Source organism: Barbus barbus, assembly GCF_936440315.1.
Source record: "Barbus barbus genome assembly, chromosome: 43".
Lineage (NCBI taxonomy): Eukaryota > Metazoa > Chordata > Actinopteri > Cypriniformes > Cyprinidae > Barbus > Barbus barbus.
The window spans coordinates 13,102,121-13,121,125 of NC_136721.1; the positions used below are offsets into that span (position 1 = coordinate 13,102,121).

Sequence of the window (19,005 nt, forward strand, 5' to 3'; positions counted from 1 at the left end):
TTCCATCCATGTCTGAAAATCAGAGCTGGAAACAACACAGTAACAAAGCCTTTAATTGTCCACAACCTTTATTTAATGAGCAGCTTTTCGAGACAAAATGGCCTGTCTGTAATTCTTTATCACTGATGATGCAACTTGCTTTTCATGCGAGACAAGACTCTGAAAATATCTACAGTAACAACAACAGGAATATTTGATGAGATGAAAAGCGAACTGTCGGCGGGATGCGGTTAAAAGGGGATTCCAACCTTGAAGTGAGGTTACTACATTTCCTACAGTATGTTGAGTCCATTTTTTTTTTTTTTTAATCACAGCATTGTTTTCATCACCTCACTTCCTGTTCCCAGTGAATCAATATGCGGTCAATCTCTAGGCAAGGAGAACGCATCGATTTGGTTCTTAAGGCTGTACAACCTTTAATCTTCTGAAACGTTGCCGATCCCCCAAATGCTTTGAGGGCACTTTATGCTGGACTGTGCAAAAGCTAAACTGGGCAGGAAATCTATCCACAATCAACAACCCAGCCTCTTACGGCTAACCTAAGGGCTAAAGGTGGAGCGTGTTTTGGCTCTGTTAAGGCAAACTAGAAGCTGAGATTTAACACTTTATTGATCCCCAGCAGGTCATTTCTGGTAATTTCCCTGCATTTGTATGGAGCCGTGTCTGTCTTATTGGTCATCTCATGCAAGTTTCAGTTGCTTAACATAAAACAGTGTCACTAAAACAAAATCTAGTGTGAATAGTAGTGTGTATCTCTTGAAAATTGTGTTTGTCGCAACTCTGATTTGCTGTGAATACATTTGGAATGTATTCTACCATGCCTCTCTCAGATTTTGAGCAGGAAGGTAATTATTTCTGTGAAAGAACAGGATGATGATATTTGGTAATATGTTCTTCATGAGGGTTTTTGTGGCAGGCATTGTGAGATGTCAAGGCCATGTTAATGAATATGTACACTGTCCACTGTTTGATAAAGTTTGAAATTAATTAGCAGCTTCTAAAAAACTGAACTCATGGGCCGCTGTTTTTTTATAGGACAATACCCCTGAGTGTTTGGAAAATAATCCAGAAGTTTGAGCTGCTCTCCATTATTGACGATACAAGCATAAGTTAGTTCTCATGCTCTATGCATACCACTGAATTTAACAGCACAATGAGCCCCATTATATTCTGTTTTATACTATACCCTGATCAGGCTTTTGAGTCTGATGAGAGAAACCAAAACAACTTCACATTTAAAATGAGCAAATCACAACAATTTTGCAGCATATGCCTTGAGAATGAGTAAACAGGTTACAATGGGAGTTTGAATGTGTCTATTAGGCAGATGTGTGGTTTTCAGCTATTCAAATGATTCACATTTTCAACATTATTACCAGGCCTCAGTAATCCAAAGAGAAAGATCAGACAGATCATTTTGTCTTAAATTAATTTAAATAAATTACTCACTATGCATTTTTAAAATCGACTAGTGGGTGGCCGGCACTATTATTTGGCTAATCTGTCATAACTGGAAGTCCTGTATACTGTAAGGCAAGTTTTGGGATTGCCTGACCCCAACTGGAGCCTTGACATTAGACATTAGAAATGAATGAAATGAAAAAGACTGGGTTTTTTTAAGCTGGACCATTTTGAATTTGACAACCCATCTTTAAACCACATGATTTAAATCATGAAAGTCTTAGACACAAAAGATGATATTTTGAAGAACATTTCAGCTGTCACAGTAGGTTTGGACCCTGCTGACTTTCACTTTATGGAGGGAAAAAAAAGTTTTTTTCACAATATCTTCTTTTGTGTTCCTCAGAAATAAATCATACAGGTTTGGAAATGTAAATTACAAAATTTTCATTTATGAAAGTACACAAAAAGCAGTAATGTTTCTCAGTTCATTTTGAGGTGGACATGATGAAAGTAATAATGGTCTCATCACAATTCATTCAGACTGTAAACTGAAAGTAAAGCATACTTCTTGTGCTGTGATTTAAGAGTGGTACAGGAGATACTGACAATATTTTAGAGCATTTTCTTTCTGATAATGCAGATGTCCAAGAAATGTTAATGAACCTGAACATCACAAAAACTGTTTGCTGCCACTAATTACGGTTTAAAAAAATAAATGAAGTGGTTTTGAATAATTTTGATCCTTAACCCTACATATAATCAACTCATTACACAGAAATATTCACAAATCTGCAATAAAACTTCAATGTATCTATGGAGGTTCATTTCCAACTTTCTAGACACTTGTTCTTCCCTCTTGCCATCTGCTGAGAACTCATAAAAAAGTGGGTGCATTATTTATCAATTAACGAAAAGTACAATAAGTGGGTTTTAATGATCTATAAAAATCATTTTTTGCTGGAAATGATATTATTGCAGGACTTAAATAAGCTCTCTATGAGGGTTTATTGACTGGAACAAGACAAAAGCACATTTATTTGGACTGCCCGGAACAAGAGATGATGCAGAACTTACATTATACAGCATAAGAAAAATTGTGTGCACGTAACAAAACTCAAACAGAGTCAGGATAGCACAAAGTATCCACCTACACCACATCCAGTGCACTATCGCTTCCCATGCGCTACATGCACGCCCTGCTCTTAGCACTTTATCATGGTCCTTAAATAGGGCTGTGGAATTATAAAGGAAGTCATTAGATTTAATTAGACCAATTAGATCCAAATTGGAAGAGAATGATGCGGGTGCATGCCACCAAACAACATGGCACTGATACAGTGAATCCTAATTGAAGCGCAGACTAGACAGAGGAAGGGATAAAATAAAAAAAACAATAACAGGCACATTTATGAATAAAATTTAGCCTTAAATACAAATACCCACTCCCTACCAGTGCATGCATGCATCGAGCTTACAGAGAATTGGGGACCACACTGCCTTTTTTGTGATTGGCAGTGTTTAGAAGAAAATTACAGGCCTCCCTCCCCACAGGTTCAGCTGATTATTCTCAAAAGACAAGCCAAGCTGCACCATAATCTCCGTGTTTCCATGGGGTCCTGATTGTAGCACAGCCCTGGAAGTTTGGTAGAGCAAACTTCAAAGGAATAAGCGAGGTAAGATGCCTGCTCTCTCAGGATTGCGGTTGTGCATGCGAGGGTATCGAAGCATGAATTATCTATTAGTGTGACTGATATTACAGCAGGGGCCCCTATTTTGAGACTGAAATAGACATATATATCATGAACCTGTGGCTGCGTGGCATTCGCGCTGCCACTAAAGGCTGATAATCATTAGACCACCATAATTAGGCCAGATCCGATGAGCCATGAATGCACATAAATGGTACATGTAGGGCTGTCGCGATTCGTCGATTTTAATTGACTAGTCGATTTTTAAAAATCATCGACTTCATTTTGCTCGCGTTGACTAACCGGCAAAATGCCAGAAGTGGCGCATTTCACGGACGAGAATCCATAAAACACATTTTTAGACTATTTTCCAAGGCTGCATGATATATTAAACCCATTTAAAAATCATAATTAAGCATAATTGTGAATTCACAAACGCTATGATTTAATTATTATATGTGATGCAGTTCTAACACAGTATATGCGCTTTAATTATTTCCATGCGTGTAGTTAAGCACATGCGTCTCACAGCGGCTCTGTTCACAGTAGCTCCACAGAAACTGTTTTCATTTACATGTGGAGCGTCTCATACTCCATCTCTGCATGTTGTTGTGAGTTTATTATAACCTTCATCTGGGAACGCAACGTGCCCCATTTCATCAGATTTGTAAGGTAAATCATTTATAAATCTACACAAACACTGGAGAATACATCGCGGTTTCAAAATAAAAGCTCAAACCCTCACTCATGAGTTTACACATCTTGATGTCCACATATTCATTTAATTACAGCAGCTGTAGCATTTCTGTACTAAAGGAATGGCCAAATTAATAAAGATTAAGTGTACCTTTGAATTAAATGGTGCTTGGTCAATATTAAACAAGGATTCAATCGCACAGTAATGTGTAAAAACAATCGTCAGGCCGTTGGCGCCCCCTGCAGGCCTTGGTTGTAATGCGCAATGTACTTTAGCTCTATTGTTTATAATACATTATGTATTTTAACAGTTTTCTTCAATAAAACCATATGATTTCTTGCTTTTGATACTTTTTATTATTAACTAATTATTATTTCATCATTGCTATTATATATATATTTTAAGTCATTTTAAAAGCTATTGTTCACTTAAATCTATTTTTATTACCACAAAAAATTAAATAAAAATATAATTATAGGGCCCTATGAAGTCCATGGCATTTCCAAATTCAGTTTTTAAAATTTTAGTAATCAAAAAGCCTGTCTAATTGAGTTTTACAGTTTTATTAGTACCAAATTCTGTTTTCCATTAATTTCTGGATTCCATTTTAATGGTTCCATTAAATTTTAATAATAAAAAGCATCTCCAATTAATTGATTTTATATAAAAATAAAAAGTATTTTTTTCAGAAATACTGCACATTTACATTTTTCACCTAAATAAATTCTGGTAAATGATTATAATTGTATTATTAGTAGACCAGAACACGTGGATATGTTGCCTTTCTTACACTATAATAGGGCTGAACGATATGGACAAAATTTCATATCTCGATTTTCATGCCAGATATCTCGATATCGATACGATACGATATGACTACGGGTTCGGTGAAAACCAAGCATTTCTCAGAAAACTAAAAACATCATAATACAAAAAAATTTGGAAAGTGTAGTTTTATTTTTAAGAACTCACTGGTGGACGTCGACTCGTACGGCGTAAAGGCCCTTTCAAGGCCCTTTCACACAGGACGCGGCATGTGCTGCGCTGCGCTATGAAACCCATTCATTTCAATGGCTTGCGCTGCGCGAGGGCGGTTAGTTGCTGCGCCGACCAAAGCGCACACGCAGCGGAGCGCACCAGGGGCGAGCTTGCGTGCGCGCCGCGGTCAAAGTTCAAAATAGTTCAACTTTTGCCGCTGCGCTCTGTGACGTTTCCCCGCGCGGCCAATAGAAACGGGGCATCCAAACAAGCGCCGAACTCAAAATGGATGAACAGCTGATTCTCTGTGTGTCTGAATTTCCAGAGCTATACCATACAAGTTTGCGGTCGAATAGGGACCTCAGCGGTGCATTCAAGGGCACTCGTAAAACTGATGTTCGTTGTGTGACTGCCAGAGTTGTATGCAGGGCGGGGCGAGCGCGGAGAGGGGAAATCTATATCGTCTATATCGTTGCTTTTTTCGATAGTAATATCTTGAAAGTTCATATCTCGATATAGATACGATAACGATATATCGTTCAGCCCTACACTATAATACTGAACTTTGATTTGGACTATGAGATGGACACTTGCTTCTTGCACTCTATGTTGCACTTTACTTTTGCTTTAAAAAAGTAAAATTGTTGATTGGGAAATTAATAGTTGGGAAATTAATAGTTTAGATTAATCGATTAATCGAAAAATTAGTCGATAGATTAATCGAAATAAAAATAGTTGTTAGTGGCAGCCCTAGGTACATGAGTCAAATAACACAGCACAATTGAAATTACATTTATATCTACAAAAATCCACATGAAAACAGGAAATAGCAGTCTGTTCATGGTGGAAAAGTGCTAGCAAATCCCTTAGATGATAAAAAACAAATTTATGTTTAACTGCATATAAGTCTTTACCCTTCCATGAAAATCAGCATGAAGACAAAACTGCCAATTGAGCGAGCTTTTTTTAGACAAATTTCAAAGAAATGTGTGATGAATCTCAAGGATCTGTAAAAATATTCAATGCGCACAGGCTCAGCATTTGGCAGACGGTTGCAGTTGAAGAGAAGGTACTAGATGATCCAAGAAAAACATTGTTGTGAAAGGGGCTGGGGGACTCGACAACATACACAAGGCCAAACACTTAACAGCCACAATTTGCGGAATCATTTTCAAGCTGTGAAACGAGACCCCGGAGAGTAAAAAATGGCATTTGTATGGAGATCGTATTTTTGTCATCATTTACCACTTGCTTCTTGGACAACAATCCCAACCGCTATGGAATACCAAATATTCCAACATCTCTTCAAACTTTCATCTTTTTCCCCTCCACCTGTATCTGCTTTATGTTCATCTGACAACTTTTATATGCTTCTATATGCCCTGAACCGTAATTCTCCAATGCTATAACAATTTCCTCTTTTCTCGACCCAGAAAGGGCTCCTAGTCATCCTATCTGTGCCTTCTGTCTTGTTACTGTTCAGGGGTGACTGTCTGACCTGAAGAAAAAAAAAAAAAAAAAAGCAAAACAAAAAAAGCCAGATGGCTTCTTTAACTGAGCTCTTGTCTGGAACCCAAATATGTCTGTTGTCAGCACAGTAGGGGAACAAAAGAAGAACCCTCAGATAACAGGATTAACAAATCCAGATTGGGAAGATTTTGTCTACATGGCATAAGCACACAAGAAAAGGGTTGCTAGTCCATTGCATGAGCCTTTAAGACCCTAAGGCAAGCTAATATCCTTTATTTCATCACACTTATCACTAAATCACATTGAGTATTTAAGGATCCACAAATTAGTGGATTAGACATCCTAGCAAAAAAAGATGATTGCACAAATTTTCATTCATGTAAAATAACATTGGTGATTGTTAACTTGAAAGTCTAGTTAACGTAGTGCTTTAAAGTTACGCAAAATAGAGAGATATTTTAGGCTGTAAAGAGATCATTCAGAAATTTGGAATTGGTAAGATTTTCTTTTTAAATATCTTGAAGGACATTGCTTAAATCACCAAGACTGTATTTATTTTTAGTGTATTTTTAGTGTACACAGTAAAGACAGTAACAATGCAACATATTATTGCTATTTAAAATGTCTGCTTTATATTTCAATATTTTAAAACGTAATCTCTTCCTGAATTTTACTCCTGAAAGATGAATTGTTAGTAGCCATTACTCCAGTCTTCAGTGTCACATTTTGTAGTGTAGTGTAGTAGTGGTGGTTTATACGTTTCCCAAGTTTTAAGCAGTCTAAATGTTAAAGAAATAATTTACCACAAAATTTAAATTCTCTCATCATTTACTCAACTTCAAGTTGCTCCACACCTGTATGAGTTTCTTTCTTCTGCTGAACACAAATGAATATACTTGACTTCCACAGTTTGGGAAAAAAATACTATAAAAGTCAATGGCTACTGTTTGGTTACCAACATTCTTCAAAATATCTTCTTTTGTGGTCAACAGAAGAAAAAAACTTCATTTTTGGGTGAACTATCACTTTTAAAAACCTAACCACTTTTATAACAAACTACAGAAGATGATAAACACAACTGGTCTTTGGCAAAGTGCAAAATGACCAAGCGCAGCTTGTAAAACACTTCTACATTCCAATTTGCAGGTCTGTCTCGTGCACTGATTCAGTGCTCGGGCACTGCTGTGAAACGAACATGACTTTCTAGATAACTACCTTCATAATAACCACACCACACAAACAGAGCTGTAGCCAGAGACATTCATGCAAGGTGACACTTGATTCTAAAGTGGGCACAGAGCACACATAAAGAAACTTCATAATAAGAAGCTCAGCAATAACTATAATACTGCATAGACTGTACATTCCTGCTCTAAAAGGACATCCTGGGAATGCTATGCTGACATAAACAGAATCTCACTAGGCCTGGAATCTCTTCTTTATATGTAAAGAGCACAATAACATGTCTTTGCTGACAGACAAATCGGACGGGCACATCAGAGGATGACAAAAATGACTGAAAGCAGCTTATTCCAAAACACTATTGCGAGTCCATCAATGTGCTCTGAGTGACCGGATTACTGAGTATCTGTTCAGGGAGTGTATAAAAACACATGATTACAGGCATTTGGGGCTCGGCAACTGCTTTTCAATATTAACGACGAAAAGATTCTTTTATGTCTCTGTTTTGATGCATAACAGTAAACACTTTTTTTTTTCGATAATGCCCAAATGTTTTCATATGTCTACAGGCTCACATATATATATAGGAAGTAAATCTACATACATAATTTATTTTCCCCTGCAATGTGCAGTAAAGAGAAAACCTTCAACTGCTTCAATTGGTTTATACAGCATTTTATATTTGCACAATGTAAATCTTCACTGCACTACAGTATCTACTTAAGACTAATGCCGCATCCCACACCCATCTGTCTAGCTCATTTGTACAAAGCTCCTAACTGTAAATAGTCTCTGTTTATTGACTATATTTTAGGCATTGGTTACAATGGTCACCACCAACTATTTGACACTGTATTTTGTTTCCACCACTTGACTTAAGGTTTAGGCTAAGGCTTCTACCATGTTTTTGGCACAAATTGCACAAACTGCACAAACAATCCTATTAAAACATTGCAAGGGAATACAGATCTATAATAACAGTTAAATGTAATTCTAACCTGCCTTTGATATTGACATGAAAATCACGATTCCTGCAGTGAGTTAGCAAACAAAAACACTATTTTTAATCTGATGTTGACCTAAGACATGACACTTGCAGAGCACTGAGGAATTCTTGCTGTGTTGTTAGATGAACATCGCAGATCACCCCAGCGGGCCCACCCTTCCGCATTTCACCAGACACTGAGAGATTACAGCCTGACCTATTTTGTTTTATTAGGAAAAACGAATCCTTTGACATAGTAGGTCAGAGGAGCCAGCACAAATGGCTACATCTTTTTATCGTAAAACAAACATGCAAAACCCTTTCGCATTTGCCCTTCAAGTGTGACCTGATAAAAGAATTTTAATAAAGCCCAAGGTAGTGTGAAGAGGATGGAATGATGAGTGTCAGCCGTTCACATCATTGATATAAAGCCCGGCCGATCTTAAATGACGAGATGAAACAGGAAGGAGTGAGATACAAATTGTAATGTACCCAATGATTCAATGTCAGAACACAATAAAATGACAAGCACAAAAAATAGGCTCGCCGCGCTTGTGCATTGACTGTAATGAATGGACTGAAACTCCAAAAGATTGCATGCACATTTATCTTTTTGTCTGCATGCTGCGGCTCTAAGCCACAAAAAGCTCTGAACAATACAAGCTGTGAACAAAGAGAACTATCAAAGAACAAATTGTTATCCAAAAAGAAGAGCCAACAACTTCCAGGCCATTTAACATCTTCAATGGATTCAACAAGTTCAATTCCCACTGTATGGACCAAATATGTAATCCAGCATCTTGGGATTTCCAAATTATGAACAGACCAACCTCTAAGCATTTGACTTTGTAGTGATTTCTGAACAAAAGAGTCCTCTTTTATCTTTCTGTGTACTGCAAAAGGAAAAACTCATTGTTGATTATAAGAGAGCACTAAATCCATATTTATACAGCCAGAAGATAAATGGTTGTGTTTCCCAAGGGACCTTTCTTTATGATAACATACATATCGCCTCTCTCTTGATGGGGACGAGATATATTTTGAGAAAAGAGCAGCGATTAACCTTATACGTAAGACTTCTGAGTGGGTGAATTGTTCTTAATGGTAATGCTAATGGGTGCTGATAATCTCTATTTAATGAGAACTTGCTCAGCGTGAGCTGCAATATGATGGTATGGTAAACTGCTCCATCATCAGCAGCTCTCCGGCACAGGATGGGAAGTGGGAGGTTGCAGTGGCACTGCGTTTCACAATTTGATCCTTCGGTTCATCAGCTGTCTGCAAAACAAGCTCACAGTTACACTGAACGTTAAAAATGGTCTCAATTTCCACCAAACACTAAGGTGCACCTGCATAATGCCACATTATTCATAATATTCAATAAAACAGCTCAATGACTGAAAGAAAAGCCTTTTTTGTGCTCATTACCACTAAAATATAACATTATTCATTTTTTTTAAATATAATAAATATTTTACATATTTAATATCATATTTATTTATCTGATAAGGTAGATTAGCATAAAAGTTAATAAAAACTTTAGGTTACACTTGAAGAGTTTATTTGCAAAAACAGATAACTCCGGGGTTTTTTGTTGTTGTTTTTTTTTCAAAAATCATGTTTTTTTTATTGTTAACATGTTTTTATTGTGTTTTATTGTGTTAGTTAGCTGTATTTTTTTGTTATTTTTACTTAATCAAAATCAAAATGGAGTTATCCATTTTTGCAAATGAACTCTTCACTTTATTTTAAGGTGTCCTTGTTACAGTGCAATTATACATTTACGTACTGAGTAACATTTATTAACTACCATGTACTTACTATTTGGTTAGGGTCAGGATTAGGGTTCGGTTTAGGGTTACTTGTATGTAATTATGCATAAATAATTGTTATTATAATAGTAAGTACATGTAATGTGTAACAAGCACACCTTAAAATAAAGTGTTACCAAACTTTATCTAGAAGTCTGCAAACTACTAAAATGCTATTCAAGGCCTGCACCACTTTTTAAAGCACATTTTGTTTGATAGTCATCTCTTGGGTGGTACATGGAACGGCTGATTGCATGACAATGATTCTTGGGGATTCTCTTACTCAGCAAACAAGCATCCCAGCTTGGCTCCGGTAGAACAAAGCGTCCTTGTTGGACGTTTCATCCAAACAAAGAGCAATTTAGAAAAAATTAGGCTCAAACAACTCATATGCTGGTCAGCATGTATTTTGCCTTCGGGGCCCTCTATTGTGTTGAAACAGGGGAATGTCATTACAGAATTTTAATCGAGACACAACTGCCTTTATTTACTGAAATAAATACATAATTTAGTCCATGTTCACAATGGGTATGAATAGGAGCTTCTGTCAAAGTCAATGAGTTCATTGATCATCTAGTGGTTGAGTTTTGTATTGCTCTCAGCATCTTTACTCATCAATCACCATCTTCGTGTCTGTGCCATAGTGGCGTTTAGACCAAGGCAAATAACCTGACCTTTGCTAAAGGAATTTTCTCCAATCCAAAACTTCCAACTACCAACCCCAATGTCAATTGCTGCCATTTTTCTAATCATGACACGTACAGTATTTCAATTGCAGTCGCTAAATAAGTGAGCCAAGCCATAAACCAACTGAGCCAAATGATTTCTAATGGAAATTCAATGATACCATAAGAATCTAATGTCATCCACTCACACACGTATATAACGAAAAACATTACCAATAACACCAGTAATCTCTCTCGATACAGCCCAAACTGAAAGAATTAAGAGAGCTCTTGTCTCTCCTTGTGCTGTCATTTTTACAGAGCAAAGCAACCAATCAATAGCGAGGCGGGCATGGCAGACTCCAGCCGTAATCCTCAAAATATTCTTATGTGGATTAGCTTCTCCCCCAGTCATTTTCATTTTCACTCTGTAAGGTATTAGTCTGACAGCCAAGTGGAGCAAAACCAATAATACACACTTCAAAGGGGAAGAAATGTCTAATAACAGCAACCTGGTTAAGCTACTGCTTGCCTTTTCTCTATTTTCATATAAACTTATTTGCTGCAGGCCCTAAACAAATTACACGTGCTATACACTGTGTACTAAATGTTCATCTGATTTGAAAGCATTATCGCTGGCTAATGGAAAATGAGGGATTCCCTGAAATATGAGGCTTTTGTCAAAGAAGGGCTATTAAGCATAAGCTTCAATGCAGTCGTGGCCTAATGGATAGAGAGTTGGACTTGTAACCCGAAGGTCGTGGGTTCGAGTCTCACTGGCAGGGATTGTAGATGGGGGAGTGAATAACCAACACTCTCTCCACCCTCAATACCACGACTGAGGTGAGACCCTTGAGCAAGGCACCGAACCCCCAACTGCTCCCCGTGCGCCGCATGCAGCAATGGCTGCCCACTGCTCCGGGTGTATGTTCACTACTGTGTGTACACTTGGATGGGTTAAATGCAGAGCACAAATTCCGAGTATGGGTCAGCATACTTGGCCACACACCACTTCCCTTTCCTTATGCTTTGCACTTAAAGACAATGTGTGGAAACACCAGACAGACAGAGCACAATTAAACAATGCTTAAACCCTCAAAACAACAGGCACCGAAGAGACATTAAGCTTTTAAAAATTCAGAGGGAGTAAGAGCAAAAGCTTGGAAGCACAGTAATGATAGCTGGTATATAGGAATCACTGGGGCAAGTTGTCACATGCTGTAGGCATTAGACTAATTAAAAGTTAACTGTACAATCAGACAAATGCACGTTTTTCTCTTGCGGTTTAGTGGTTTAGAATTCTAGTTTAAAATATCTAGTTCAGTCCATTTTTAATAAAGAACATTTGTTTTTAAATTAATTTAATTTAATATTCCAATGCTATTATTTTGCTACATTCATGCAAATAAAATAAAACTGGTATCCATTCAGCCAAGAGTTAACCATTTAATGAACACCTACATGTTGCTGCTGGTTTATATCTCCCTGTGTTAAAATATTGACGACACCTGCACATTTGTTCAAGTAATGGGTAGAAGAATAACCACAAAATGTTTGTAGAAATAACTCTATTACTCATCACATTATACTGGCTCCACTGAAAAGACACACCTAATAATAGATATTATTGTGACATGATGATATCAGAATGATGACAAGATAATGATTTAATGTCAGTTGCGCAAAAAGCATCTTAAATCTCGAAACTTAGATAAGAAAACCGGTTTTCCACGTTGTATCTATAACTATCGCTGGCACTGAGCATCTCAACGGACCTTTGTTTTGACACGATACGTTTCCAATCACTGACTCTGCCTCCTCCAAAAGTAAAATAATCGTCGTTTCATTGTGACTCCGCACCTTATTTTCTCAGCATCGCTGCCCGGAGAGATAAAGCCACACACACCATCTACACAGCAAACGAGCAAACATAGAACCTCCGCATTACAATCGACGCAACGCGACAAAAACTAAACAACAAAGCGATGCTTGCATTATAGATGCAGCCTCCGAGTAGACGCAGCACGACCGTCGACCAAGACATATAATATGTTTCCAAGTGAAAAGACCTGCACTTGTTGACTCAGTTTGAACACTGCGACTGCTGTTGTCCAGAAAGATTAAAAGTGGAGATACAATAAATATCGGTTACTTAAGAGAACCGCGTTAAATAACAGAGGAAATCTTGGCAGCGCCACGACCATAAAAACATTCCCTCAGCAGCGAAGACTCAGCTTGGTATTCAAAATGTGAAATGTTTGCATTTATTTTTAAAACAAAACTGCTACCGCAGCCCCTAAAGTTTACTATTTGAGCAATGACTGTTTTTAAACAGCCTATCCAGAAGTAAGAACAGAGATAAACAGTACAGAGAACAAGAACAGAGAAACAGAGCGCGGATGCTGCCAGTTTAGAGCGAGCGGTCACACATATGCGCTACTCTGACTTAAAGGGACAGTTCACCGCAAAATGACATTTCTGTCATTTATTCACCCTCATGTTGTTACATATGGAACCACAGAAGCCGTGGGGTTCTGACTTTCTTTCTACCGTAGGACACAAATGTTAGGGACTGGTAGCCTCGGTCACCTTTCACCTTCGTTGCATATTTTTCCATAGACTAAAAGTGAATTTGACACGGAGTCATTCTGCCTCACATCTCCTTTTGTGTTCCACAAAACACAGAGAGATTTGAAACATCATGAGGAACAGTAAATAATGACTATTCTGCTTTAAAGTGAACTGTCCCTTTAAAACAAAAACATTGTTTTTGATATGAAACAAAAGCGTTAATGCGTATTGCTAAACTTTAAGGAACTCATTCGCAGGCGTATGCGAGCTGCATGCAGCCCATGTAGATGGTGTTCGCTGTCCGTGATGCGTTGTAACTGCTGTATGTTGTTTCCACAATCCATTTCAATGACTTGCAAACTCGTAACGGCTAAAAAAGACTGCGATTAATAAAATGGGATTCGAGAACCACTCACAGGAGCATCAGCTGAGATCCAAATCCATTACATTAATCAATCCAAACTGAAGCTGTTCAGAAGGATGATGCTGAGCTTCGCTCTCCAAAAGCCTGCTAATGTCGTGATAAAAGCTCTACGGTAGCCTATATCTGGGTTACATCCTTAGCGTAACTAATGTGCTGGTAAAACAATGTTAGTTTTGTGTAAGGAGAGAAACGTCCCGCTTCTCCCGCACGAGAGACCCGCAGCAAAAGCAACTGGAAAACATCTGCAGACTTTATGGCGTCAAAGTTAACAGAACAGATGAAAAAATCCGCATTTCGTTCGAACGTTTCAGTTTGAAAAACACATATCTAACTTTGTAACACGTCGGTACTTTGAACTATTACTTTGAATCACGACGCCACACTGTGTACAAATCTCCTTCGCGCTGGCTCAACCATTTCTCCCGTAAAATACAAGCAGATTAATCCAAAAGCACAGTTCCTACCTGTATGGATAGCTGCCGAAATGGTGAATAAAATGAGGAGAGTCGCGAGAGATCCGTTGCTCGTGTTCGCCATGTTGGACACCTGCTTCATTCTGAAGCTCGTGAGTGAGTTGAGCTTCACCTAGAGCGACGGGGGCTGCGCGTCAGGAGATGCTGGGAAAGGGCGGGAACAAATACCCATTCAAAAGAACGTCAACACATTTAATACAGCCCTTGTGCTCAACCGTGTCTGTTGACGCTATTGAATAGAATCATTTTTGTGTCTTAATGTAAAAGACAAATATGTTTGTTTCCGGAAAAACACCCTGTTGATCAGAAGAAAGAAGCCCCCATGCCCCTTCTCAAAAACGTACCATGGTAACCATATAGTTTATGGCAGAATGCCATAGTGCAGATAATATTGCGTACAGTTACTAATGCTAATAGGCTTAAATACCATACAAATATATATATATATATATATATATATATATATATATATTATTACATTAATATATAATTTTTTGCATATTCATACTTTCATAATAATAATAATAATTGCAATTGTGATAATACCACTGTAGCTGTACTAACCAGCCTATAAAAATATTTAAACAGTAACTATGGTTACCATTAACACTGTACCCACTGTAACAATTTAATATCTTCAGAGAAAAAGAGTGCCTCTAGTGGCGTCACCTAGCGTCTCTCTCTCTCTCTCTCTCTGAGATGTTTTTAAAAGGCTCTTAGGCTCACTAAGGCTACATTTATTCGATGAAAAAATACAGTTAAAATAGTAATATTGTGAAATATTATTACAATTTAAAATAATTTATAATAAGTCAGCAAAAGTGGGACATACTTTGGTAAATTGTGTATTCAATACAAATGCATAAATCTATTCTACCGACACCGCTTTAAACAAATCCTCAAAGTCTATTGTATCTACTATGTTTTTTGAAAGAATATTGGCTGTTGTTTTAAACATAGGCTTACAGATATTCAAAAATGTTAAGCACCCATTTTTTCGGGCTTTTTCAGGTAAATTGCTTATAAAATGCTATATCCTACTGCATAACACTGTACAAATAATCTTTTGCAATAGAAAATCTTCAGAATTGAAAAGAATAACTTTATAAAAATAGACATACTAGTGGATTGTGCTACTGACTGAACTCAAAAACACCTAATGCTTATTGAATTAAAACACTTCAACAGATACATGCATTTAAAGAATTATTAAAGCACTTCAACAGAAATACAAATGTAAACATTTAAAACACTCCAACAGAAGGACAAAACCAAAGAATTGAATCACTTAAACAGAAATACGGTGTAGTGTAAAAACACCACGATTTCATTTATGATGTGCCTGCTCCTGTTTGTGAGTATACTGTAAGTGTTTGTCCAGCTGTGTGATTAAGTGTGTGTTTGTGTTTGTGTAACACATGCTTTCATATTTGTGTGTTTATGTAGTATGTGTGTAAGCATGGATGAGAGCAGGCATGTGTTTGTTTACAGGCACTTTTTTACGCACAAACACTTGAAGAAAAAGACTCACACATTTATATATTTATTTTTTTTAATGTGTGAGTCTTTTACTTCAAGTGTTTGTGCGTAAAAAAGTGCCTGTAAACAAACACATGCCTGCTCTCATCCATGCTTACACACATACTACATAAACATATTTACCTGTCTTCTGCCTACAGTTTGTAACATTTTTTGTAAAACAAAACAATTTGTCACATTAAGCAATGTATTATCTTTTAATTTATAGGATGTCCTACTTTAGCTGAATGCTACTGTCCCAATTTATCTAACACGTTCAGGTAAATTGGGACAATAACAAAGCTTGATTTTTTTTTTAAAAATAGAACAATGAAACTTGTACAACTTTGTATAAAATTGAATGACCACATGAACACATGTAATACACATTTATATTGTCGGTTGAAATACTGTTTAGAATTTAAACCTTAACAATTTTAATAGACTTAAACTATGTACGGACACTTACAGTAACATATACTTTCTCGCCTTCCAGCATTTGAGTGGTAACCATGCCCATATGAATTGACTAATCAAATGTTGATATTCAAATTAAAAACTGTAATTGCAACATTTCAAGACCGCCTATTATTAGAATTTTTTTTTTTTTTTAAAAGGAACACAACACCAAAAGCCTATTTGTCCCACTTTAACTGATGTCCCACTTTTGCTGACTTCACCCTATTAAATTAAAATTAAATTGTGATATAATCCTGTGATGGCAACACTCAATTTTGAGCAGCCATTACTCCCGTATTCAGTGTCACATTATCCTTCAGAAATCATTTTATTTATTGAAAGTGTTTAAAAATGTATTATGATTACCGATAGATAGATAGATAGATAGATAGATAGATAGATAGATAGATAGATAGATAGATAGATAGATAGATAGATAGATAGATAGATGGATAGATGGATAGATAGATAAGCATATTAGATTTCAGCAGGATCATGACATATTGCACTGAAGATTGGAGTAATGACTGCTGAAAATTCAGCTTTGCATCATAGGAATAAATTGCATTTTAAAATATATTCAAATTGAAAATATAGTTTTCAATTGTAATAATATTCCATTTAAAATAAATGCACTCAACAGTTAGGATGACATGGGAATAAAACAGGTAAGGGATATCAATGCTTCTAAAACCCCAGATATTAGATTTTCCTTTGAATGTGGACATAAAGAGATAATAAAATGAAAGAAAATAAAATAAATGGATGAAAAACTATATATATGGTAAGGAAATACAAAAGAGGAAGCCTTAAATATGACAGATTATCGGAAGCATGCTGCTATTAGGTGTAATCAGTTCATAAGTATTCAGAGAAAAAAACTTTCTGTCTGGTTCAGATATCTCCTCCCTCAATATGAAAGGGACTTCTCATCAACATAATTATGTTGACTTTTTAATATAAGTTAATTGAGTGCTTTCTCAAATTGACTCACAGTTGGAGCCAGGGTTGCAAATTGATAAGGTAATCCAGGTAGCTCTTCCCTTGGTGGCTCATTATGCTAATTCACTTGGAAGGCTCACAGGGCAAGTGCTTTGATTTTCTGGAGATGAACAGGAATTAAAGAAATGTTTATACAAGATTCAGATTTTGATGATACACCCTAATACTTATGGCTGAACATGCTTTCCAAGGTCCATTTTTACAGTAATTGTGGCAGGAATTATTCTTAGGGCGAAGTGACTGATGGTCCAGAAAAACATAAATTTAGAAAGACCAAAAGTAGGAGCAAGCAATGAAGTGCTTCCCCTTGACTTGGAGTTTTCCTAAAATAAAGGATTATTTTATAATAAGCATAAAGTTCACTCTGCTTTAGTTTGACAAAGATCAGGGAAAGGAAATTACATTATGAATCAAATGACTGTTTTTATAGGGGAAAGGGAAGTGGTGTGTGGCCAAGTATGGCCCATACTCAGAATTTGTTCTCTGCATTTAACCCATCCAAGCATACAAGTCATTGCTGCAGTGCCCAGGGAGCAGTTGGGGGTTCAGTGCCTTGCTCAAGGGTCTCACCTCAGTCGTGGTATTGAGGGTGGAGAGAGTATTGGTTATTCACTCCCCCACCTACAATCCCTGCCGGACCTGAGACTCAAACCCACAACCTTCAGGTTACAAGTCCAACTCTCTATCCATTAGGCCACGACTGCCCTTAAATCATTTCTGTTTCCACCCAGTTTCCACCCAATACATATACAGTCATAAAGTCTTGCATGTCTTAAAGTTTCAAAGTCTTACGTCTTTTAGTTTTAGGAGTGAATAGAGTAATAATTCACTGGATTAAAAATTTCTTAACAGATAGACCACAACAAGTTTGCATCAGGGGAGTTAAATCAGATATTATGTTTTCAAATACAAGAGCACTCCAAGGATATGTTTTGTCACTCCTATTATTTTCTCTCTATACAAATGAGACGCAAATGCAGAGTACAAATGATAAATTGTATAAATATGCAGACGATATGGCACTGGTTGCACTTTTATGGAAGGGGAATAAAGGGTAGGATTACAGTGTTTTTAGGAAGGATGAATGTATTAATTATTTATTTGATGTGTTATGTGAATTGTATTGATATGGGAATTGTACTGTCATTGTTGTATGTAAGCGAGACCTAAGACCAATTTTCAGCCAAGGCTGAACAATAACGTAGCTAACTATCTAACTAACTAACATGTCCCATTTCTGACTAGGAAACTCATATTTACAGTTATTCCAATAGCACATGAAGGCAGCATTAATCTGTATTCAAGATTCAAGGCAGCATATGATCAAAGCAACAACTTAAAGTTTTATGTAGCCATGAGATACATAATCACTCTTTCATACAGCCATCAGATGCACTGTTGTCAGTGATGTAAAATACATTTTAGGATACACCTTTCCTTTAAAGAATATCAAAGCCTAAGTTAGATGAAAGAAACACCCCAGAGTGGGCAACAGACTGCACAAACTTATGTCGGAGCCAAACACTCATGTTTTGACCTTCCTGTCCTTAAGGTTCATTTTTTGTTCTTTCAGAAAAATCACTATGAGAGCTCTTTAGTTAATGAAATCTTCCTGTTATTTATTGATTTGCCTCAAGGGTTTTGTTCTTGCTTGCAAATAAGTGATATTCATTTGGTA

The 19,005-nt window shown here is 36.8% G+C and overlaps 1 protein-coding gene across 2 annotated transcripts in view; it reads right to left on the reverse strand.

Annotated features, from left to right (window-relative positions):
- The window catches only part of LOC306862842 (cell adhesion molecule 1-like), a 305,287-nt gene extending 290,817 nt beyond the window's left edge, over positions 1 to 14,470 (reverse strand). The window contains exon 1 of one of the 2 annotated variants that reach the window (XM_079405861.1): positions 14,340 to 14,470. In XM_079405861.1, coding sequence (XP_079261987.1) covers positions 14,340 to 14,430 — 91 coding nt within the window. In that variant the 5' untranslated portion in view covers positions 14,431 to 14,470. The remainder of the gene's footprint in view (positions 1 to 14,339) is intronic. The other variant, XM_079405862.1, reaches the window with a different exon arrangement.
- Positions 14,471 to 19,005: the final 4,535 nt, after the last annotated feature.